At 43.9% G+C, this 24,223-nt stretch overlaps 9 protein-coding genes across 9 annotated transcripts; 6 read left to right on the top strand and 3 right to left on the bottom strand. All coding sequences in view use genetic code 12, as the record gives it.

Annotated features, from left to right (window-relative positions):
• Positions 1-1,459: 1,459 nt before the first annotated feature.
• On the bottom strand, positions 1,460-2,485 carry LODBEIA_P35090 (uncharacterized protein; the record flags this gene model as incomplete). The annotated part of the gene is made up of 1 exon (XM_066973627.1): positions 1,460-2,485. One exon carries the CDS (start codon positions 2,483-2,485, stop codon positions 1,460-1,462), a length of 1,026 nt encoding a protein of 341 aa, XP_066830447.1.
• Positions 2,486-3,359: 874 nt separating this feature from the next.
• Positions 3,360-4,151, top strand: LODBEIA_P35080 (uncharacterized protein; the record flags this gene model as incomplete). The annotated part of the gene is made up of 1 exon (XM_066973626.1): positions 3,360-4,151. One exon carries the CDS (start codon positions 3,360-3,362, stop codon positions 4,149-4,151), a length of 792 nt encoding a protein of 263 aa, XP_066830446.1.
• Positions 4,152-4,427: 276 nt separating this feature from the next.
• On the top strand, positions 4,428-6,293 carry LODBEIA_P35070 (uncharacterized protein; the record flags this gene model as incomplete). Its single annotated transcript, XM_066973625.1, has 1 exon — positions 4,428-6,293. One exon carries the CDS (start codon positions 4,428-4,430, stop codon positions 6,291-6,293), a length of 1,866 nt encoding a protein of 621 aa, XP_066830445.1.
• Positions 6,294-6,389: 96 nt separating this feature from the next.
• Positions 6,390-6,956, bottom strand: LODBEIA_P35060 (uncharacterized protein; the record flags this gene model as incomplete). Its single annotated transcript, XM_066973624.1, has 1 exon — positions 6,390-6,956. One exon carries the CDS (start codon positions 6,954-6,956, stop codon positions 6,390-6,392), a length of 567 nt encoding a protein of 188 aa, XP_066830444.1.
• Positions 6,957-7,209: 253 nt separating this feature from the next.
• LODBEIA_P35050 (uncharacterized protein) lies at positions 7,210-10,221 on the top strand (the record flags this gene model as incomplete). The annotated part of the gene is made up of 1 exon (XM_066973623.1): positions 7,210-10,221. The coding sequence occupies one exon, from the start codon at positions 7,210-7,212 to the stop codon at positions 10,219-10,221; it is 3,012 nt and encodes a 1,003-aa protein (XP_066830443.1).
• A 536-nt stretch (positions 10,222-10,757) lies between these two features.
• On the top strand, positions 10,758-12,935 carry LODBEIA_P35040 (uncharacterized protein; the record flags this gene model as incomplete). Its single annotated transcript, XM_066973622.1, has 1 exon — positions 10,758-12,935. The coding sequence occupies one exon, from the start codon at positions 10,758-10,760 to the stop codon at positions 12,933-12,935; it is 2,178 nt and encodes a 725-aa protein (XP_066830442.1).
• Positions 12,936-13,857: 922 nt separating this feature from the next.
• Positions 13,858-14,892, top strand: LODBEIA_P35030 (uncharacterized protein; the record flags this gene model as incomplete). The annotated part of the gene is made up of 1 exon (XM_066973621.1): positions 13,858-14,892. One exon carries the CDS (start codon positions 13,858-13,860, stop codon positions 14,890-14,892), a length of 1,035 nt encoding a protein of 344 aa, XP_066830441.1.
• Positions 14,893-15,014: 122 nt separating this feature from the next.
• Positions 15,015-16,151, bottom strand: LODBEIA_P35020 (uncharacterized protein; the record flags this gene model as incomplete). The annotated part of the gene is made up of 1 exon (XM_066973620.1): positions 15,015-16,151. One exon carries the CDS (start codon positions 16,149-16,151, stop codon positions 15,015-15,017), a length of 1,137 nt encoding a protein of 378 aa, XP_066830440.1.
• A 5,633-nt stretch (positions 16,152-21,784) lies between these two features.
• LODBEIA_P35010 (uncharacterized protein) lies at positions 21,785-23,797 on the top strand (the record flags this gene model as incomplete). The annotated part of the gene is made up of 1 exon (XM_066973619.1): positions 21,785-23,797. One exon carries the CDS (start codon positions 21,785-21,787, stop codon positions 23,795-23,797), a length of 2,013 nt encoding a protein of 670 aa, XP_066830439.1.
• Positions 23,798-24,223: the final 426 nt, after the last annotated feature.

Genomic DNA, 24,223 nt, shown 5'->3' with positions numbered 1-24,223 from the left:
TCCAACATTTGGAGGCAAAAGTTGCAAAACAAAACACCCACACACAATATAAAACCAACTTTCTAGATCAGCACGGGGCCCTTCTTGTTTCTCTCTGGATATTGCAGCATGTAATTTGTTAAAGGGTGGATACCGCTCCTTTTCCTGGACTTTTTTTTTTTGGTGGTATGTGTGACGCTAGTGCGGTTTGAGCTCCGTCTAAATTTTTTGCAACCAATTTACTGCAAAAAACTTTCAAACTTTGACTCTCCCAACGTTTGTCTTTTTTGGCTCGCAGATTTCATATGCAAGTAATCAGTTTCTAGAACTTTTATTTCCACTATGCTTTGCTCATGAAGTCCAACGAGAGAAAAGGTGGGGGAGGAGCAGGAGGAGGGAAAGGCATCAGATGTCCTAAAAACTAATAGGCAATGGCTGCAAATTTCATGTCATATAGCACTTTATATATATAAACAAAATATCTTGTTTAGGTACGGCAGGTGCGAGTAAATGGGAAATGAATCATTTACGCTTCTTTGAATTACACCCGGATTGGAAAAAGAGAAAGTTAAATTTGAACACGAACTCTGATTCAACACCTAGGTTAGTCAGTTGGTTGCAAGATCCGGTTTGGTGCATGTTTGCAACTCACGCTTTTACACCAGCGAAAGTTCCTTAGCCTAATAAGATTTGATATACTCTGTAACTGTAGGAGCGAGCGCGCCCCAAAAAGGGAGTATACAGACAACAAACTGATCACACAAAGGATATTCACAGATTGGGAGGTATGTGTTTGGCGGAATTTGAAAAAAGATACCAGCGGTGGAGTAGTGTCCAACAAAACTGACACCAACCCTTGGGGTTGCCATATTTTTCGCTTCTAGCGCCACCAGAGCTCCTTAATTTCAGCGTAGCAGACCTTGCCTTTGTAATCTCCCTTGACTCGGATTGAATTGAACTGAATTGACAATCGTCAGCATTTCTATATGTTACTCAACTATTGTCAATGGTGGTTGAGTAATACAAAAGAACAAAACATATCTGGCACTCTTCTTGGCAGTAAAATGACTCTGTAGTCTAGCGGCCATGACGTTTCGTTTACAATTTTGCAAAGTTGTAAGCCCCGAAAAGGTCCCGAGTTCGATCCTCGGCAGAGTCATTAGAGTTTTTTTTTTTTTTTTTTATTTTTTTTTTGATTGGCTCTTTGCCCTCACCACACTAGGTGACACCAGGAAAAAGTCGCCTGGCCTACTCGGTTTGCCCCCCAGAAGCCTGGCTTGAGAGCTCCTCTTCCTGAGACGCCGGTCCTCAAAATGACAAGAGACTCGGTTCAACTCCTTTTTTTTAAAAGGGGGATAATAGCAAGAGAGAGAATACAAAGCAAAACCGGCTTACCACAACAGACCAATACACTGTAAATTGTAAAATATTTTTGCCCCGTTGTTGTTTTTGTGTTTCTTCTTTTCTACTAAAACAGACTTTACAACTTTGATGCGTTGACAAACTCAACACCTTGCTCAATGGATCCTTTCAAGCCTTTCAATGCTACATCGATCAACTTCTTCTCCTCGTCAGTGACGGTTAATTTTTCAAATGGATTGACAAAGGAGCTGATCTCGCCTTGGCTCAACACCACGGGAACCGAGAAAAAGTCGACGCCATTCAAATACTTTTTGGAAAGCTCTTCACCTCCGGCAATTCCAGGCAAGTATACGTAAGCCGAGTCTGGCACCTTGTAGTTATTAGGGCCTCCGCTCAACGTGTCTATCAAATACTCAGCAAACCTATAGCCAGCATAAGCCATAGACAAAGTCGCCGAGCCAGCACCGTTCTTGGCCTTAACAACCTCGTCTCCTCCAAATTGGACACGATGGACGAATCCTTTATAGTCGGCGTCATTGAGTATTCCCACGCTTTGGTCGAAATTGATCAATGGCACAATGGTGTCCCCCGAGTGGCCCCCAATCACCGAAATTTTGCCCTTCAACTGTTTGGGATTGGTATTGGTCAATCCTCCCAAAAATGTTTCTGCTCTGACACTGTCCAAAGTGGTGACACCAAACAACTTCTTTGGGTTGAAAACACCCAATTTCTTCAAGACTTGAGCTGCAATTGGGACTGTTGAGTTGACAGGGTTGGAAATGATCAAGATGGCTGCATTTGGAGCCGTTCTCCCAACTTCGGCAACCAAGTCCCTGATGATGGAGGCGTTGATGTTGAACAAGTCGGCTCTGGTCATGCCTGGCTTACGTGGGACCCCAGCTGGAATGACAACCACATCAGTGCCCTTTAATGCCTCAATCAAAGCCGTCCTGTCTTGCTTATCCTGTGGCTGGTATCCGGTAACAACAGCAGGAGTATTGATATGCGACAAATCAGCAGCCACACCTTTGGCATTGACAATGTCAAATAGTGCCAACTGAGTGACGTTGGTGTTTAATTTCAACAATAACGATAATGGCTGGCCGATACCACCGGCAGCTCCAGCAACTGTAACTTTAACCATTTGTGATCTTGTATATTTGTAGTTTGATCTGACTGTAACTCAATTCAGAATAAAGGGGGGGGATGGTAATGAAGGCGGTGTGGATGAGGAAAGGGTTAATTTTCACAAATCATGTGGTAATTTTAATTTTATTGCTTCCCACTACTCGATAATAAGCGTGGGGTAAAAGAGAGAGAAAAAAATCAAATATGAAAAAGAGGGAGTCAAGTTCTCACCCACGGAAGAGAGAGGAGAAACGGAGAGAAAGAGGGAGAGAAAGAGAGAGGGGGGGGAGAGGAGTGGGCGATGCATGAAATCGGCTCCAAATCTATATGCAATTTACATGCTAGGCTGCAGCTTTTTCAAAGCAGATGGTGATACTTGTACTTTGTTCCCTCTATTGGTGAAATCGACGATAACTAGACACTACAGTAGTACCAAGTCCACCGTTAGGGTAGACCGAGCCCAGCCCAGCCCAGCCCAGCCGAGCTGTGCTGAGTTGAGCTGAATTAAGCTCCGTGGCATCAATTCTCAAAAGGTCACGTGACCAAAGTAAAGGTTGCAAGTGAGTGAAAACCAATTCACATCTATCATTTCCTGTTGTTTCAACAGCCAAGTACGGCCAGTTGAGAATCTCTGGTTTCATTCTCCCAGTTCAATGGCTTCAGACATCTGTCTCCTTGCTCCTTACAAACAGTTGCATTTTGTTCAGATTCAAATCATGGTTCGAAGTGGTTACCATTGAGAGAGAAAGATAGAGAAAGGGAAAAACTTTAGGAAAACAGAGAGAAGGAAAAGAAAGAAAGGAAGAAAAAAAAAAAGGTAGAGGCGATAAGAAACATACCCACCGACGACCAACTTTTTTTTCTTTTTTCATCAGGCCTTTGGGAAAACCATGTTATTCAAGCTTCTAGTTTCAGTCAGCACCTTGGTGCTAACCTCGACCGCGATTGACTGTTCTGCGAAAGAGCTACAGCCATACAATTTTGAGAGCATTAAAGGCACACACTCCATTACCAATATCAAAAACACTCCGCCATCGAAAACCAGCATCACTTGGAGCGTGGGATTCTGCGACGCAATACATGACATCACCAACTGCCCGCCAAACTCCGACTTGTGCGGCATCACCACCATCTTCAGGGATAACGAGAGCCCGGTCGTTTCCGAGATCATTGCATTCAACTCAAACATCCAAAAGACCTACGTGCCTATAGATAACGGAGATGGCGGAATCACGATTTTATACAAGGGCGCAAATTGGGGCGACTCCTTGGTCGATGCCGAGTTGAGACTTGCTTGCGACAAGAACGCCAGGGATGACGATTTCAAGATTGACGAGTGGACGGGACAAAGTTTGAAAATCACATTGAATACAAAAGCTGCCTGCATCACAAGTGAAAAGGACAAGAAGAAGAACAACGGCGGTACACCAAAAAAGGACAACGGCGAGTCGTGGGGCTGGTTCACTTGGATATTTATCTTTTTGGTGTTGTTCTTGAGCATATACATCATTGGCGGGGCTTGGTTCCAATACAACAAGGGCAATGCGATAGATTTCCAGAGTGCTTTAAAGGAGGTCATAGAAAACTTTTTCGATCTATTAAAGAGTCTTCCCGGTTTCGTCAGGGAAATTGTGGAAAAGTTTACAGGAAGTAGCAATAGGGGAGATTATAGCGCCGTGTAAATACATGGATCTCTCTCTTGACTCGTGTGATATCTGTAGTAGCAGTGACTATTAGCAGTAGCAGTCACTGCAGCAGTAACAAGTAGTAACTACAGTAGTAACAGTAGCAACTACAGTAGTAACAGTAGCAGTAGCAGTGACAGTAGTAAATGTCACCGAAAGTGCAAGCGCAAGTGGTAGCGCTCACGTTCGTGAAGATCCAATTTTTTTCAAGATTCTGCCAAACTGACTCCTCCTCCGATCCTTGATCTTTCCGCTATAAAGCCATCCAAAAAAATGTCAACCGTTAAGGAACTTATAGGGTCGCTCAAACCCGAAGAGAGGTTTATATCTTTTGAATTCTTTCCGCCAAAGACCGACTCCGGCTTCAGAAACCTTCTCGCACGTTTAAACCGGTTGCTGACCTTTAACCCACTATTCATCACAGTGACATGGGGAGCAGGCGGATCCACTAGTGAAAAATCCTTGGACTTGGCTGCAACGTGCCAGCAAAAGATTGGACTCAACACCGTTTTGCACTTGACATGCACAAATACGGATAAGGAGGTCATCGATAGTGCTTTAGCGCGCGCCAAAGCGAATGGGATCAGAAACATACTAGCACTTCGAGGCGATCCGCCGCGGACGGAGGAGTACTGGACTCCCAACTGCGACTTTAACAACGCGGTAGACTTGGTAAAGTACATTCGCGAGCAATATGATGACTACTTCTGCATAGGAGTTGCCGGGTACCCAGAGGGCCATGTGGATGGTGCCGATACTACACTTCAAAATCCCAGAAAGGACATTCCTTATTTAGTCGAGAAAATAAAAGCCGGAGCTGATTTCATAGTCACACAGCTTTTTTTTGATGCAGAAAAGTTTATCAACTTTGAAAGGTTGTTGCAGCAGACTCCAGAGTTGAAAGATGTTCCGTTGATACCAGGCCTCATGCCTGTGACGACTTACAAAGTATTCACCAGAGCAACCAAGCTATCGCACGCAACAATCCCAAGAGAGATACTCCACGAGTTTGATGAGGTCAAGAATGACGATGACGCCGTAAAGACCTTGGGTGTGACATTGATCTGCGACATCATCGACAAACTCGACAAGAGAACTTCGGTCAAAGGGTACCATTTTTACACCCTAAACTTGGAAAAAGCCGTTGCGTCCATCTTGAACAAGTCGGCTGTGTTGAAGGGAGTGCTCGAGGGGCCTTCAACCACTTTTGAAAACGAGGATGCGCTCGCATCTGACTCGGAGGACGCGAGCCCCAAGCACTTTAGGCGCAGGTCTTCTGTAAACGAAAGAGCCATCGGCACTTTGCCAATTGGAGCTCAAAACGGGAAAGATAAAAAGACAATTGTGGACATTAGTCGCGGGAAGGGAGCGTTGGGCAAGGACGCTACATGGGACGATTTCCCCAACGGGAGGTTTGGAGACTCAAACTCCCCAGCTTACGGTGAAATCGACGGTTATGGTCCTACTTTGAAAATCCAAGATCCAAGCGAAGCCTCTAATAAATGGGGCACACCGGAAACCATAGACGAGTTGAGCCAGATTTTCATCGACTACCTCTCGTGCAAAATCGACGTGGTCCCCTGGGCGGACACGAGCCTTTCTCCGGAAACGGCGTTGATCCAGGAGGAGTTGTTTGAGCTCAATCAAAAGGGCTGGTTTTCCGTAGCTTCGCAGCCGGCGGTGAACGGATGCAGGTCCACAGACAACATATTTGGGTGGGGCCCACCAAACGGTGTCGTGTACCAGAAATCCTTTGTGGAGTTGTTTATGCCCAAAAAGGAATGGAAGGAGCTCAAGAAACACCTTGATGACGAAACGACTTATTTTGCCGGCGACAAGTCAGGACACATCGAGCTGACCATGCTCATTGGAAAGAATGCCCGCAATACGAAAAATGCGGTTACTTGGGGCGTGTTCCCTCTGAAGGAGATCATTCAGCCTACTGTGATAGACTACGAATCATTCAAAGCCTGGAACGAGGAAGCGTTTCTTTTATGGCTCGAGTGGGCTAGATGCTACAAGAAGAACTCCAAGACGTTTGAACTTTTAAATTCGATCTACAGCAACTACGTCTTGGTGAGTTTGATTCACCATGACTTTACACAAGAAAATGCATTGTGGGACCTCATATGTCAATAGCAATTAGCGAAAACCAAGTTGTGATTTTCCCTCCCCCCCTTTCCTCCATTCCACCTTTTCCCCGCTCCCCTTTCCTCCCCATTCACACAGCCTTTTTTAGCGGGGTGGGTTCAGGGCCACGGTCAGGGCCACGGTCAGGGTCATCAGACTTGACAAGAGATCGATTGCTCGAGCTGCTACGCCTTCATTCAAGGTTGCAACTAAGCCTCCGTCCCCTGGATGTATACCTTTATACTCGCAATTTTTGTGATTTAGAAGAAGAGCACCTCTCAATATCTGCGTTCCTTGTTTGACGAGTATCCGCCCTCCCAACTTGATCGGCATCGGTGTTCCCGTGGTTTCTCTTCGCAAAAATGGAAGCGGTTCCTGCTCATAGGCATAGGTGAAATTGTTGGCGTTATCTCGTAGAAGTAGCTTGTACACAATACAAGAGCCCTCAGGCGGCCCCGAACTGTCTTGATCGTCCATGTTGACTTCTCTGATGACCTTGTTCTTCTTTAGGCGGTCCGCTGACGCGTTATTGGGATCAACGTGTTCTCTCCACTCATCGAGTTGGTTTAGCCTCGATCTCGAAATGTTTTCCACCCACATAACGTGAAATAGCACAGCATGGCCTAATGGTGCCAGCGGAGTGTCGGCGTAGTTTGCAGTTATTAGTGACATTCCGATACGGACGGCATGATAAAAAAAAAGGGAAAAGGAAAAACTCAAATACCGCCGTTCATGAGCAGCAGCGACAGTAGCAACAACAACAATAGAAGAAAAAAAAAAAACAAAAAAAAAGAACGGAACGTAGATTTCGCGATTGAAGTGGAGGTGGGGTCGGAAGTTGGGGGATGGTAGAAAATGTTGAAAAAAAGTCGCAATCGAAGGAGGCGAGAGAAAGGAAAGAGAGGTTGATCGAGAAGGCAAGAAAATGTCCCTATTCATCGAAGACGATGATGACGAGGTAGTAGCGGAATCAAACACCGACCTTGTGCTAGATGTCGATAACGGAGATGAAGCAAACCGCGAGAAGAATGGTAAAAGTCTGGGCAATGCGAGGAGCCCTCCCTCGATTCCGGTGCAGTATCGCGAAGACGACCTTGTTCCCGTATACCCCGACCGCGAGATCAATTGCGCCTTGCCTTTGAAGTACCAGCAGGAGATCGTCGAGGACATGTTGACCAAGGATGCTCTTTTGATTTTGGGAAGAGGCTTGGGCTGGGAATTGCTCACGGCAAACTTGCTACACGCGTTGAGCTCGCCAGTGGTGGAGTTGGGAAAGTCGCAGAAAAAGAAAAGCCTAGTCTTTGTTCTCAATGCTCGAGATGACGAGATCGTTCGGTTAAAGGATGAGTTTGGCGACCTTAGCTGGTTGAACAACGGCATAATGGGCAAATTTGTCGTGATGGCGGGGGACTCGCTGTCGTCGAAGCGGAAAGCTGCCTATCAAGAAGGCGGCATAATCTCAATCTCAACGCGGGTTTTGGTTGTCGATATGCTCTCCGGAATGGTGGATCCAAACGATATTACGGGCTTCTTTGTGCTCCATGCTGAGAGGATCCGGGAAACTTCCAACGATGCGTTTATTATCAACTTATTCCGCGACAAGAATGACTGGGGGTTCATCAAGGCCTTTTCCGATGAGCCTGAACTGTTTACCGGCTTCACGCCGTTGGCAACACGGCTAAGGGTTTTGAGGCTAGAAAATGTGCTTCTTTGGCCCCGGTTTCACGTTGCTGTGACCCAGTCGTTTAATTACCACCACCGCAAGAAGGACACCAGGAAGTTTGTCACGGAGATAAATGTGAAGCTCTCCTACAAAATGAGCAAAATCCAAGCTGCGCTTTTAACCTGCACCCAGGCCTGCATTGGCGAATTAAAGCGCCACAACCCATCATTGGCAACCGAATATTGGGACATGGAAAATGTCCACGATCCCGACTTTGCGAAAAAGGTTCGCCATTCGTTGGACTCCCAGTGGCACAGGTTGACGTTTACAACAAAACAGTTGTTATCGGATCTTGCGACGATTATTGATTTGATGAATGCGTTGCTCACTGTTGACTCCATAGCGTTTTACCAGACAATCAAGAACATCGTGGACTCGAATATAAAGCAGCAGTCAACAGGATTGAACCGATCAATGAGTCCATGGTTGAACCTTGACGAGTCACAGACTGTGATCAGCTACGCCAAGGAGAGAGCAATTGGGCAACAGAATGGGGAGTACATCCTCGAGGAGTTGCCGAAATGGCCACAACTTGCAAATCTTTTAGATGACATTTTGCGCGAAAAGAGCTCCAATACTAATGATAGTAATAGTAGTAGTAATGATGGCCCCATCTTGATCATGTGCACCAGCAAGAAAGTCGCCCACCAATTGCGCAAGCTCTTGTTGTTCATGAAGCAGGAATCACAAGGAGACCGGCGACGATGGGTTGACTTTAGGCCATATATGATCTCCAGATTGCACGCATACCTCAGTTGGAAGGAAGTCAACAAAATGGTGATGAAGCTAAACTCCGAGCTCAATGAGAATCCCGAGGAAAACGTAAACAGAGACGCAGCGGAAATCACAGTTTCGAAAACCTTTTCTAGGAATGGACAGCCCGTGAGCAAGAGGAGGAGGACGCGAGGTGCGTCAGTTGCAGCTAGAGTCGAGCAGTTGCATTCAATCGGTAACATTGAGGACAAGGCGCAAGAAGACGAAGACATAAAGAGGTTTGTGGACGATGCAGAACTTGGGGAACTCGGGGAGTCTGAGGAATTTGAAGGACTTGATGGTGCTGATGGTGCTGAAGGTGTTGAAGTCGGTGACGTACAGCCTGAATTTGTGAGTATGGACTGCAACACCCAGATCATCATTCAGGTCTACAATGACAAGTTCAGTGCATCCTTTTTGGAAGAGCTAGCGCCATCGCATGTGATCATGTACCAGCCAGATCTCTCGTTCATCAGAAGAGTAGAGATATTCCAGGCAATCAACCGAGATTCTACAGCAAAAGTGTACTTTATGTACTATGGTGACTCGATTGAAGAGCAGAAGCATCTATTGAGAATCAAAAAGGAAAAAGAGGCGTTTACAAGGTTGATAAAAGAAAAGGCAAACTTGAGCAAGCATTTTGAAACCTCGGATGACAACTACAAATTCCAGATCAAGCGCAACCTGGTCGTGAATACAAGGATCGCCGGCGGTGCCCAATTTCGAACCGAGAGTGACGAGATGCGTGTCGTGGTGGACGTCAGAGAATTTGGGTCCTCGTTGCCCAATTTGCTCTACCGGATTGGGATACAGGTGATCCCTTGCATGATAACCGTGGGCGACTACATCGTTTCGCCCAGAATCTGCGTAGAAAGAAAATCTATTCCAGACTTGATATCCAGTTTTAAGAGCGGGCGGCTTTACAACCAGTGTGAGCAGATGTTTCGGTACTACGATGTACCGACCTTGCTAATTGAGTTTGATGAGAACAAGTCTTTCTCCCTCGAGCCATTTAGTGAGGCCAAATTCTTGAAAGCGAAAAACAACGCGGTAAGCTCGATGGATCCGAAAATGAGGCAGAATTTGCAATCACAAATCCTTTCCTTGCTCTACTCGTTCCCCAAATTGAAAATCATATGGTCCTCGTCTCCATATGAAACCGCTCAGATTTTTTTGGAGCTCAAGTCGAACCAAGAGGAGCCCGATGTGGGGGCGGCGTTGGACAAAGGTGTCAACCGTGGCGTGGCTACTCAAGACGGCGGGCCGCCTGTTTACAACGATGACCCGATCGACTTTATCCAGAACATTCCTGGCATAAACAATCTCAATTGCCACGCTATCATCCAAAAAGTTAGAAACATCGAAGAGTTGGTCAAGTTGTCAGAGGATGAATTTAAAGCTATATTAGGAAACGAAAATGGCCGGAAAGCACACGCTTTTTTGAACAGGAAGTTGTATTAAGTTGGTGAAACCTTATCTACTTGTTCTACGGCGGTCAGTTTCTTTTGCTTTTTTGCATTTTTATTTCGCTTTTCTTTCTTCATTTTGTTTGAGCTATATTGGTTTATGCAACTTCGGTTTCTGGTGCGTTTGCAAGATACAACGAGTAGTCCCATTGATTGGCAGAGTTTGGCATTTGGCATTTGGCATTTGGCATTTGACGTTTGAAATGGGGACATGTCAAAATTCTGCAGGGACAGGGAAGGGGACGCTACCGCCGTTACGAGCGTTGCGAGAACGATATTGACAGATTATATTCCGCGCATTTTGTTTACCATTTGACCTGATCTCCCAAAGAGAGAGAGAGGAGAGAAAGAAAAATATTTACAATTTGCGCTTTGCAGCCTCCTCTTCATCGTATTTAAGCTTGCTATTTCCCTTGAAAGCTGAAACTGAGAGATCCAACCGAGATCTCCAACTGAGGTTTTCGAACTGAGGTTTTTTTTTCCGAAACTGAGAGGTTTGTCCAAATTGAGGCTCTTTGAACTTCTAGGCAAATGTTCAGATACAGAGATGCCAGCAACTTTGAAAATGCCACACGAAGCGATTTCAAAAGCCATTACCACAAGATCCAACGGTTGATCAATACCCGAGTCCACTTGAGTTTGAAGTATGACCAGCTAAGATCTCCCGAGATCCGCGCAACCTTGATGCTGCCGATTACCCACGAGATTGTTGCAATTTGCGAGTCGACTCTGCTAAATCTCGACGTTTGCACCCACCTCATCTTTATTCTTTTGCTACTCCGATACGAGTATTTTATACAGCTGGAAAACAACCTATTATATTTCGACCTCTTGTCCACAAAAGCCATGGTTTGCGAGATCTTGGCGGTGAGGATGTTGAGAGAGTACAAGTCCCAGCAAAGAATCAAGATGTTGTTCTACAAATGCCCGCACCCGATCAAGATCAACGGGGCAGAGCTCGATATCAACACGTTCGAGCTTGGAGTGCTAACACTGCTGAAGCTTTTCCTATCGCAGCCCATCATTATCCAAATCTTGGACCGGTTCTACGAAGGAGATTTGGTGCAAAGTGAAAAGTACATGCGCGAGGACGATGAAAAGAGCCTACTTGGCGACGATTTCGGCAATCTCAGAGCGGGGCGCCGCATTTCCTTTTCTCGTCTTTTTTACAAAGCAAACGTTGTTCCTCGGTACCAGACCCTCGCACTCAACTTGAAGTTGATTGTGTTTGCCGCGTTGTACTTTGTGATGATGTTTGGACCCGTGAACTGGATCACGGAAACGTCATTTTGGGTTCTTGGCGTTAGTCTCAACTTGGAGTTGTTTCTCAAAGTCACGCACATTGACCACAGGTTTTTGAACATGATTCTTTGGAACCACATCGACTTGTGGTTGATCATAATGCTCGACGCTAGCTTTTTGATGCGTTTTTTCGTTTTGAGGCACTATTACACGGACATTTTCAGTTTGATCGGCGTCATCTTGTTCCCGCGCTTGCTTTCCGTTTTCAGCAACTACAAGTCGTTCAACTTGATTGTGATTTCGTTCAACAAGATGATTTGGAACTTGGTTGGATTGGTTTTCTTTTTCTTTACCTTGATTAGCGGGTTTTACTTCAGCTTCATCGCCTTGAACCAGGACCAAAGCAAAGGGGTCATCTTGTTCAATATGGTCAAGATCTTTTTCGGGTTTACACCCTCGGTATGGGACAACTGGGAGTACTTCAACACGTTGGGTAAAATGATGCAAATGCTCTACCTATTCTTGATCCAGTTTATCGTGGGCACGATTTTGGCGATATGTTTGAGTGGGATTTTCCTCAAGGCTCGCGAGAATATGCAGCAGGAGTTTTATTACTATAAACTGAAAAACATGGTGCTGTACTTTCGCATGGCGAAATTGAACCAGAGGCGGAATTTGCCAAACTATTTCTTGCAGTTGTTCAAGGCTCCCGTTGTATTGGTGATTTTTGTGGACGAGTTTATTCTGACGGCACTGCACTCTCGACGAAGCCCAGGTGGCAACTTGAAGAATTTCGTCTTTTTCAAAAGCGATGAGCCTTTTGGCGACGCGGGAGCCAATGAAAGAAACCAGATATTTTTAAAGAACCACCAATCATTGAGCACGTTGGGTGGCGGCCAATTGAGAACGGGATCAACAGATTCGTTTTTCATTGACCAGCTTTTGAGTCGCAAATACGGCACGGGCATGGGGACTGGCATCTCCCTGAGTACGGAAATGGGCACGGGGAAGATTGAAAAGTCGTCAAACAACGAAGACCGCAAAATCAGCTCCAAGAGAATGCTTCTGCCAAATGCGCAGCCTCAAAGCTTGCAGCGGCTATCCAGTGCACATCGCCGCCACTCTTTGTTCCATCAATCGTCGCCTTCTTGTCAACAGACGCCTGCCGCATTCAACAGCAACATGGCTGGCGGACTACTATCGAGGATAACTACATTGGAACACTTGAAGGCCAAACGTAGCATCTCAAGCGACGCCGATGACAATAAACTGGTTTTGATTTACGACATTGCAGAAATCGCTCACGATGACGATGACCTCGAGAAAGACGGAGAACTGATAAGTTCCGAAATCGACTCGCTCGAGAATAGTTTGGAAGCAACGCCACCTATGCATGTTGGCTCTATAGCCGAAAGCGATCTTGACCATTATGACAGCGATAGAACTTTCCAGCTTCAGCATGGGTGAGAAATATGTGGCTGACTTGGTCGCCGGAGTTTGTACCGTAACACTACAGTGGAGCATTGAATGTGAAGCCTCTGACGTTTGGACCGCAAACTGTAGTCCAATTCCCTCTTTCTCATTTCTGTAGTGACTGAATTGTGTGCTCTGTTTTGCAACCACAGCATACTATGAACCTAGGAACCCACCCACTGAAACCATCGCCGCTGCCGCCTTAGACGGAGGACAACGGAAGCAATTTCGAACTTCGGTAATTACATAATCTTTCGAGTAAAAATTTTGCTGAGCCGCGTGAACTTCCCGATTAGGATAAAGTACCCGTCTGGGGCCACCAGCTAATCACATTCGCTCGATTTGCAATTACCGGTGCAATTAGCCAACGCTACATCGACTCATGACATTCACAACTACAACTACGGGATGCTGCTTACTGCTATTACTGCTACTACTACATTACCTAAAATTTCACGTTTTTTATCACCGTTGGCATCACACTATCAGTATTTCAACTGCAATAGTGTATATGTAGAAATATATATATCGAGATTGGCTCCCCAGTTAGAGTCATATCTCAATCTCCACACGTCTCGCACTTCCCAGAAGTCAACCTGACTGCAGAACAAAAAGAAATCCCTTTTCCACGCTACAACTAGTCGGTCAATCCATCAATCTACCAGAGAACCCCTGTTCCCCTTCATCCTTTCCCCAAACCACATTCCCTTCCTCCAGGCAAAGCGTTGAGAATTTTCTTTTTTTTTTTTTTAATTTGTATTTCTCATACATTAAATTTTTCACATCGATATTTTATTATATACACATATTTTTTTTTTTTGATTCACACTACAGCTAATTTTCTCCATACCAAGCTAGTACTTACCACCATTCATACCTTCCCCCCAAAAAAATCCCAACACCTTTCATTTCACAGATGCCTCACAATATTATGCCCACGGACTCGCCAACCACATCGCTTACTCATATACAGATCGGAGGACGAAAATCGAAGCTAGCTGTTGTGCAATCAGAGTTGGTGAAACGGGCCATTCAGGACATTTTCCCGTCGTTGTCATGTGATATACTAGCATTGAGCACCTTGGGCGATAAAGTACAAACACAACCGTTGTACACGTTTGGAGGCAAGTCGCTCTGGACGAAGGAGCTCGAGATTTTGTTGTTGGATGCTGTTGACGAGTTCCCCAAGTTGGACTTGATTGTCCACTCGTTGAAAGACATGCCCACGCATTTACCAGACGAGTTTGAGTTGGGCTGTATATTCCAAAGAGAAGATCCGCGAGACGCGATTGTGATGAAAGCGGGCAGCCCCTATCGACACCTCAAGGACTTGCCTGGCGGGTCGATTGTTGGAACGTCCTCCATCAGAAGATCGAGTCAACTCATTAAAAACTATCCCCATTTGAAGTTTGAGAGCGTGAGAGGCAATATCCAGACAAGGTTAAGGAAACTCGACGACCCAGAGAATGAGTTTTGCTGTCTTATATTGGCAAGTGCCGGCTTGATACGTTTGGGGTTGGGCGATAGAATCACTTCGTGTTTAGACGAAGTGTATTATGCAGTGGGACAAGGTGCGTTGGGAATAGAGATTAAAAAGGGTGACGAGAAAGTCAAGGATATTTTGAAGCTTATCGAGGATCCAGTGGCCACAGTGTGCTGTTTAGCCGAGCGCTCCTTGATGAGGTATCTAGAAGGTGGGTGTTCTGTTCCATTGGGCGTGCATTCCGATTACAACGAAACGACAAAACTGTTGACTTTGAAAGGGATAATAGTCAGTCCCGATGGAAGCAAATCGGTAGAAGACGAAGTGACCCGAACTATAACGACAAACGAAGATTGTGAGGCTGTGGGTATCGAGCTCGGAGACAGGTTAAAAGCCAAAGGAGCAAAAGAAATTTTGGACAATATCGACATGACAAGGAACATCAACGCCAGACCCACAGAAGTATAACCTTGTGCGTGCGTGTGTGCGTGTATGTATGTATATATGTATATATATGTTTAGTTTCTGTGTGTGAGTGTGTTTACGCCAGGATTTAATGATGATCATTTTTCTAATTCTTCAATCCCTCGTCAGTTTTTCCCGTTTTCCTTTATTTGCAATTTGTTTTCCTCGGCCCTTTGTTTCACCTCCTGCTGTTTCTCATAAAAGTGGAATACTTCAAACCCAACTTCCACCATGATCAACAAGATAATAATCCATTCCAATCTCGTTGACTTTTTCTCATTCAAAACACTGAGAAATGCCCGTTGTTCTTCTGTAGCGTAATCCAACTTTCGATTCATAATCGAGATTCTAGAGTTGATGTCGAGAATCTTGGACACTGAATTGTATATCCTTTCCAAAAACGGTTCGCTCCAGTAAAGATCCGGAGTGTCGATGAGCTCTGAATATAAGTTCAATTTGCCCCGCAACAAGAACAACTTGCCCGTGATTTGAAGCATCTCGTGCTCGGTTGTCGTTAGCCTCTTGCCGCGGGCCAAAATGTCCGAGTTCTTTTTGGCCAACTCTAAAAACTCATCTAGTTGTGTTTCCAAGATGGACAATCTTGTAGATCGGCTCAATCCTATGGCAAACGCCGCCATGTCCAAGGTTCTCTTTTCGGCATCGGCGCCTTGCACCACTAGTATTTCTCCGTGTAAGTAGCTATTGCCATTATTGAGCGGCTCCTTTGGAACCTCCTGCAATTCGATCCAGTCGATTTCCTCGCTTTCAAACTCTTCAAACTTTGATTCGATGGCATTCTCCAACATCGGTAAATATTTTTCCACAATCTCCTCTTCAGTCAAGTTCCAGCCTACTAATGTCCCATTGGAGAGCACCATTAAGTTGCTGTTGGGCAATTTGATGCTGAGGGCTTCCTCAGGAATCACGATTTCGTGTTTCAACGTTTGCACTGCAGGTAGCACTTGTTCCAAATTGATGGAGTCCCCCACGGTCACCGAAGTTACGATGCTCAAGTACTTATCCAACGGGTTCGAAGCTGCATGGTCTCGATTTTGGCTCAAGAGGGACAAGATGTAGCTGGTGGACTCCTTTTGGAAATTGGGATCTGTCCTGCGCAACTTCTGGGCACCTATTTTCTTTTTGGGAACTTTCTTCGCTCGCCCCGGCGCTGCTTCGTAGGACTTGAATCGGACAAGCCTTAGTAGTAGACCCGCGTGAGTGTTTTGTCTTTTGTAGAGTAGTTGTAAAGATCGGTGGAGCATATGGAGGAAGGATTTGATCAATCAATCGTTGAAGGGATTAAGGGATGTTTTACACACGTACTATTTTTTTTTTTTAAAAATTGAATTTGATTTGTTTTCCCGCCAATTTTGCAGTCATTTTACACACACACACCTATTGTAGGAAAAACTACCTCAACACCAAGAGCAAAGTTAGCGAGTTCTTTTTTGAGAGGCACAAACGGTGTTTAGACTGTTCCGTGTGTTTTCCGCCAGACAAATGAGTGAGTGAGTGAGTGCGTGCATGTAAGTGAGAGAGTGCAAGTGAGAGAGTGAGTGTGAGGACGATGGTGGTGATTGCTTTGACTGAGAAGATTCCTCTGACTAAGAAATTGCTCAAGTGGTTCCCTTTTCCCAGTAGGATGACAAGTAGAGAGCGCGTGGTCTTTGAATCATCGTTGCGTCAGAGCAGCCCGTCATTATGAAAGATGTTTTCAAGCCCCCCTAGCTCTTCTTCCAATTTAGAGCCAATTCACGTAATATGCAAAAATACACACTACTGTAGTTAAAACAGGCAAGAAGTGGCACAAGGAAACAGGTTTCGTGGTCTAGTCGGTTATGGCATCTGCTTAACACGCAGAACGTCCCCAGTTCGATCCTGGGCGAAATCAAATTTTCTTACTTTTTTTTCTATTTTTTTTTCCTTGTGATTTCCTTTGAGAGGCTACATTAAAGACAGCAACAAGAAATTTTTTTTCTTTCTTTCTTTTTTTTTTTTTTGAAATCGAGGTTTACTGCTCTAGTGTTGGATCAATGACTCAGAGTAGCGAAAAGCCCAGTCTTCAACACGTCTAGGTAGGACGTCAGATTCGAACGCGTTAGTTGTAGAATTTGTTTTTGAGAGATGTTGCAAAAATAGAAACCCCCATTAAACGCTACCAAGAGACGTGGACATTTCCTTTTCCTTCTCTTCTTTTTGTCTTTTTTTGCAGCCAAGACATGAAAACCTTCCATGTCTTGAGCTGAGAGACAGCTATGGTTATACCGTCCAAGTTGAACAGATTTGAATCAAATGAAAATCACTTACATTTTCCAGGCAATCGAATCGAGAGTTTATTCGAATTCATGGCATTACACTAGCGCGTGCACACGAGATACAATCTCCATCCGACGTGAAGAAGGAGCTTTTTGTATATCCGGGGATTTTTTCTTTTCGCAACAGATCAAGTCCCACTTGCTGACTCCTAGCTCCTCTATGCTCCACCGGGTATGGTTAATGCGTCAAACCGGGGAAGGCCACGAGTCAAACTGGGGAAAATCACGAGTCAACATTGGGGTATTATTTCTCTCGCACGAGAATACAACTTTAATAACGTTGCTAGTTGACGGAGTGCCGTCTTTACGACTTGTTCGTATCACAGCCAGAATAAGATTTCAACTGTGCACGGCACCAATTTTTTCGTTATTGTCATCATCTTCAAGGGGGATAGTGATCGCAGAGCTAAAAGGATAGATAAGTTTTCGAAAAAAATTTTTGAAAAAAAAAAATCAAAAAAAGCCTCACCGGTGGTGGCTTTCCATCGTGTTGTGCCGTTTGGACGAGTAGTACAAGATCGATTCTCTTGTGATGAAAATTATTTTGTTGATGAAGATGATGGTAATGAATCTCAAGCCACAGGGGAAGACGTGAGACAACAAGCTCGCGTATCCAAAGAATGGAATGGCACGAGTTTGTGTACCCTTTCCCCGGCTTTTGCTGCCTGCTGCTGCAAACAAGGAATTTTGAAAAGATACGATTAGTGAATGGAATAGAGATGATTTCTCAAGGTGGTTCTGCCACATATGCAACACGGTTGACGTAGGTCTAAAGTATGGGACTTTCAAAATGAACAGCAAGCCAATTGCAGGCTCTCTATATGTCATCTCAAATAGACGACAGGCCCATTCTATTGTCCCAGACCTCAAATGCGAGCGGTTTACGCTATCAAATGGCTTTTTAATGAAAACCGGTTCTGTTGTATGTCTCCGAACAATCCAAAAAAAAAAAAGCCAACAGGAAAAATCCCGTGGGCTCTATTGGCCCCGTCTTATTAACACACCACGCCCACCAAACAATAATAATAGTAGTAGAGACAAGCACAAGAGAGAACGTTTGAGACAACAATAATAGTTTTTAGCGTTGGGGTGTGGCCATAAAAGACGACGACACAATTGCAATTTTAGTCATGAATTAGTGAATTGATCTGACCTGCCATTAGCGGGACATAAGTTTGAAGTGCACCTGAAAAAGTAACATCAAAAAAGAACCAAAAAATAAAAAAGTCTTCAAACAGAGATATTATCTGTGAGTGAGTCGTTATTTATTATTCAACAGAGGGATGGGGTTGTGAGAGCAAACAATATGGTTGGAAGATCCGTGAATAGATAACGGGGACAAGTTGGAAGATTTCGGCTATGAGCGGACAGGGTCACTTTGTATAGAACATAAATCTGAACGAGGGGTGTGTCAAGCTAAAGAACAAGATATGATATCTCCGGCTTGCCAATCCTAAACCCACCAGGCTTAATTTTAAAGAGAGCTAAAACTTAAACAGAAGCAAACTGTGGTTGGGTACTTTCGTCGATTTGGTGATCGTCGGGCATAAACTCTCTGGCGTGTGTATGTATATATGCATGTATCTGTAAAATGTGTGTCAACTCCGAGAAAGAGAGAGAGTGTGTGTAAATGTATGCGGGTCTGTTTTGATGCTGTACGTCGTAAAAACTTTTACTTTCTTTATTTTTTCTTCAGATGGCTGCACAGCGCAGAAGCGCAATTTTTGGTCTTTTTTTTTTTTCTGATTTGCAGCCGCCGGCATTAATTTTCTTTTTAGCTTGTTTTGCATCTTGAGAGTGATCAAAATTTTGAGACCAAACTACTTTCTACAGCCAGTCAAGTTTATCACAAAACGTCGATATGAGATAGTAGCTCGTTCTTATCTTTGATCTAATCGTAAGACACTTTAGACATGTCAACTAGCCGTGCTCCAGTTTTCTAAGCTGCGGAAAATGGCATACCATCAGCAGACAGTAGACAGCAGACAGCGGAACAAGAGCATGGAAAGTTTGGAAAAAGTTGTTGTAATGACAACAGTGTAAGGAGATGAGTTTTCTAGAAGCTTAGCAATGGATCTACTATTATTAAGTTGTTCTAAGCCGGGCCCACAATAGAAACAGCAGCAATGCTTTTCACTGCTGATAATAAAATTTGGAATAATTCCTTTCCATAGTTGTGGAGCAAAAGAACTCCAGCGATGACCAAAATTCAGAGAAATAAATTAAAGGAAAAAGAAAGAAAGAAAAATTGTGTGTGTGTTGCTGAACAACTGGAATACAAGGGGCAGCTGCAACTATTGTTGTTGTAGCTTGTTCGACCTATTGATTTGAGAGTTCAATTGTTTTCTCTTGTCTTGTCTCGTGGGTATCCTAACAATCCTAACAATCCAGACAAGTGAGCTTGATAGTTTTTTTTTTTTTTTTTGGCAGGAAACAAAGCCTATATGTGGATCGAGAATTTTTGTTCTTGCGGTTTGCACTAACCTAATACGGTATGCTTATGCTCTACAGCTGAACGGAAACGACCCGCCTTTCCTTGCGCCTGTGTAGTGTGAGTTTATATGCCCGGTTTGTTGCTCGTCGACTTACAAGCTTTGAGCATAAGAGTAGTACCACAACCACGCGAGGGGGGAGGCCATGTTTTGGGACAAACTTAATCCAAGGTGGTGGTTTAGAGTTTAGGGATATTGCGTGATTGAAGAATTTAGACGGGGCAAGTTGTGGTGTCAAAAAAAGAGGAGTTGAAGTTCAGCTGGTGAAGAATTAGATTAGTTAATCAAAATGGAGACGACTACAACAACAACAACAAAAACAACCAATCAATAGCGGGGGAAATTTTTGGCTTTGGAACATGCCTATGTACTGACTGCTTTTTGCTGGAGAGTATTGTTTAGGTTATGAAACCAAGGAAAAATTGCGTAATTTTCAAAGATATCGATGCTTTTTTTTTTTGTTTTTTATCTTCTATACTTTACATCGATTGTTTGAGTCAACTGTGGATGGTCTATAGCCACTAGAACAAAGAAGGATGCACGGTTGATTATCATCGTAAGGCATTTTGAGGAAAAATGATTTTGCCTCGCTCTTGTTGTCGTTTAATGTTGCTGCTGTGAGATCGTTGAAAATTGAAGGGTTGAACACTTTGCAGTTGTGTGTCGATTATTTCTTTTATCTCTGCCAGGAAGAAGATTCTTCCGCTGGGGCAGCTCATTTAGGTAGATGACGAAGGAGAAGAAAAAGACAAGAGATAGACACTCTCGTGAGTGAGCGAGTAAGCAAGCGAGTAGACGGCTTGAAGAGATAACCTAAAGGTGGTGAAATTACTTGCACGACAATACAGATTGAGATCTCTGTTTCTCTCTGTCTCTTGCTGAGCTTAGCTGTTGGGAGTAGCTAGTACTAGCGAAATAAGGGACATTAAAACAAAACGACACTTCTATCATAATTCCCCCCGCTCCATATCATTCATTTAGTCGTGATTAGCAACATGGTTAAAAAAAAAGACAGGGAAATACGAGTTTTTTGGGATTTCCGTGGATATAGCAAACAACAGGGGGTAGGGTTGATCCTCAGAGAGAACTTTACGAGGTTTGACAGGACAGGTGACAGGTGATGGACAAGTGGGGTGAGGGAGAAGGGGGGGTTTGTTTGGTTGGTGTGTATGCTGTAGAGCTCAGCAGCAAGCATTGGAAAGCGCCTTGTAGAAAGAAAGAGACCCCAAAGCGCAAAAAAAAACAAAAAAAAAAGGAGCCATAACCATACTGGAGATCTCTTTCCCACTCTCCATATCTCTTCTCCATATCTCTATCGCTCCACATCTCCATATCTCTGCCTCTCTGGCCCTCTCTCCCTCTATCTGTCTATCCTCCAAAGTGTGGTGGTCAAAATCCTGTTCTCGTACGGCATTTTGAACCAATTGTAGCTATTTTTAGGCCGAGACACATCCACACATCAATACTACCGGGGCGGGTAATAATACATCTATTTAGAGGAAAGATAAGACGGTTACAGTATAACACACAAAATTGATTTGACGTTTTTTTTTTTTTTTTTTTTTTTTTTTTCTAAAATTTATCAGCCGGCTTGAATTGAAATTTAATTGGCAATTAAGAGAGGGAACAGTCACAGCAGATACAGAGCCCAGAGGCAGAAGCAGAGGCAGCAGAAGTCCCGGGGAAAGAGAAGGGGTGTGTGTGCGTGTGATTGGAGAAGGTGGATTGTCAAGTGTCTTATTGTCTCAGTTTTCTGGTTGCAGATTGTTTGTGTATGTATATATATACATCCACAAGGAACTCCTTTTTTTCCAATCGACTTTTCAGTCTCAAATTGTTGGTTGTATCATCCGTTTACTTTCAAAATATACATATATATCTTTGGCCGATATCGAGAGCGAAATCACCATAGCTACAAGCTACATTTACAAGTAATTACAACTTCAACAAAAAGTTGTCGTTTTCCTTCTTCTTTTTTTTTTTTTAAACAGTAGCAAAATCTGGCAGGAGTCTGGGAAGTACATGTGCATTTTGCTTTCATCTTGGCTTTAAATATTCAACTATACTACTAAGACTAATACTACTGCCATGCTTATGTTGACAGTTGGTTTGGTGCAAGACCCTTACCAGATCAAATCTTCCAAAATCTACACCATCAAAGCATCCGCGTCGAAATCAAGACAGCCCCACAAAAAAACCAATATATATGAATCCTTCATTTTGCCAAATGTACTTCAACAGGCCCAATTTGGCATTTCCAAATTTGTACACCGTTTAATCTATGGAACCAAGAGATTTCAAGAATTGTTTCCCGCTATCAACAATGTTCACCATACTATCAATAACAAGAAAAGTAGTAGCAACAACAGCAGCAATTTGCCTTCGTCGTTCCCCAGGATTTGTGCTGTTGACGACTTAGATTTAGGGTTTGATGGTGATGCAGCTAATCAAATTCAAATCTTTGACAATGTCAACTTTGGTGACTTTGACCAAGGTCAGTTGCATCTCCATCATCATGTGCAACACCCTTTTGACAAGAGTGGATTTGAAGATTTTCATACTCCAATCTTTCAACAACAACAGCAATTGGGCTTGCAACAGCAACAGCAACAACAACAACAACAACAACAACAACAACACAACCACCACCAACACCAACACTTTCCTTTTCATCCTCCACCAACCAACTTGCCTATGTTTGATGACTTTTTCGAAGCACACCAACAGCATCAAGCCAATTTCACCCAAAGACACTCTAATTCTCCATCGGGTTCATTGAGCTCTATTTCCAATTACAACTTTAACGAGCAACCCCTTGAGAAGCAGCATGAAGCAAAGTTTAACAATATCAATGTTTTCGAAATCAGCGACAAGTCTACTGATGATTTTGCATCAAAGAACCAACAAAGATTTAACAATGGTCACCTTCAACACCAACACGTTCCTCCATCGCCACCGCCATTTTTTGAAGATTTTGCTACTGGAGCAATCAATATCGAGAACCAAACTGGTCATGAGCAGCACAATGTCGGCAGGTACAATTCCTTGCCTCACACTGGCTCTTCAGTTTCATCAAACGAAAGCTTTTTCAGCCCCTTGGATGATGAGATTTTTGGTAAACTCCACAAGAGATCATCACCAAGATTACCTAGCCAGAAACACGCACAATCACAACCACACCAACCACATCAACATCAACATCAACATCAACATCAACAACCACTTCACCAACAGCACAATTTCCCAATTTCAAGAAAGAGAAAGCTCGATGAGTCTTCAGTTTCATTAGCTTCTGATTCCGACGTTCCAATCTCACCCACCGAGATTGTCGTCAAGAGCAAGCTTCTGAAGTTGATGGAGAAGAAAACCAAATTGCAGCAGCAGCTGCTGCTGGCCAGTAACAAGAAACTGAAGATTTCACAAGCCAAGTTGTTGCCCTTGGAAGACCACACCAAGATTGACAAGGTTGGCAATAACGACAAGCCAATCATTACATCTACAGTCACCAACAACACTACTGTGCGCAAATTGTCCTACGCCAAGAAGAATGGAACCATGGACCACACTTTTGAATGTCCTCACTGCGAAGCCAACTTTAAGGTGAAGGGTTACCTCACGCGTCATCTCAAGAAACACTCCACAGCTAAAGCATTTAGCTGCCCCTTTTACCAAGAGCAAGGTAGATCAGGCACCAAATGCCACCCTACTGGCGGGTTCAGCCGCAGAGACACTTTTAAAACACACCTCAAGGCGTTGCACTTTATCTATCCACCAGGCACAAAGTCCAATGAGAGAAATCAGTATAGTGGAAGATGCGCTGGATGTTTCCAGTTTTTTGAGAATAATTTGCAATGGTTGGAGACCCACATTGAAGCTGGCGCATGCCAGGGTACAGTATGGGTAAAAGAGAGATTGAGTCGCAAGTTGGAGGGTGTAGTCGCGGCGGAATTGGATGACTTTGACGACCTTGATGACGATGAGGAGGAAGATGACGAACAACATCAACATCAACATCAACATGACGAAGTTGAAGTTTGTGATTCCGATAAAGAGTTGGCCCATCATGCATCACACTACATCAAGCTGGAAATTCTTGATTAAGGCAATAGGGGGAAAATGATGATAATGATGGTGATGGTGATGGTGATGACGAGGAAATACAGCTGGACCTGGACCACAAGAACGTCGTCACACATGTATGCTCTTCCAATTTGTAGATCAAATTGTGAGTATCTTGATGTCTTTTGCTTTCTTGAAGCTTTGTTGTGAAAAAATATATTTTATAGAATGCTGGTGAAGATTGTCTGTTGCAAAAAAGCAAAAAGTTTTTAATTTTTTTTTTTTTAATTTTTCGAGTTTCAAATAGACTGCTTATTAGTTCAATTCAAGTACATTCATCAACCAACTTTGACATCTCATTTCTCTTCCATCATTCTGTTTGGCTGTGACATTCACTGTTGAAATAAAACAAAAGTAAACTACATAACTGAGAATGAATCCATTTCCAGAGGACTTCGCTACTCTTTT

This window comes from Lodderomyces beijingensis (assembly GCF_963989305.1).
Source record: "Lodderomyces beijingensis strain CBS 14171 genome assembly, chromosome: 4".
NCBI classification, from domain to species: Eukaryota; Fungi; Ascomycota; class Pichiomycetes; order Serinales; family Debaryomycetaceae; genus Lodderomyces; species Lodderomyces beijingensis.
This window is presented reverse-complemented; position numbering and strand designations above follow the sequence as displayed.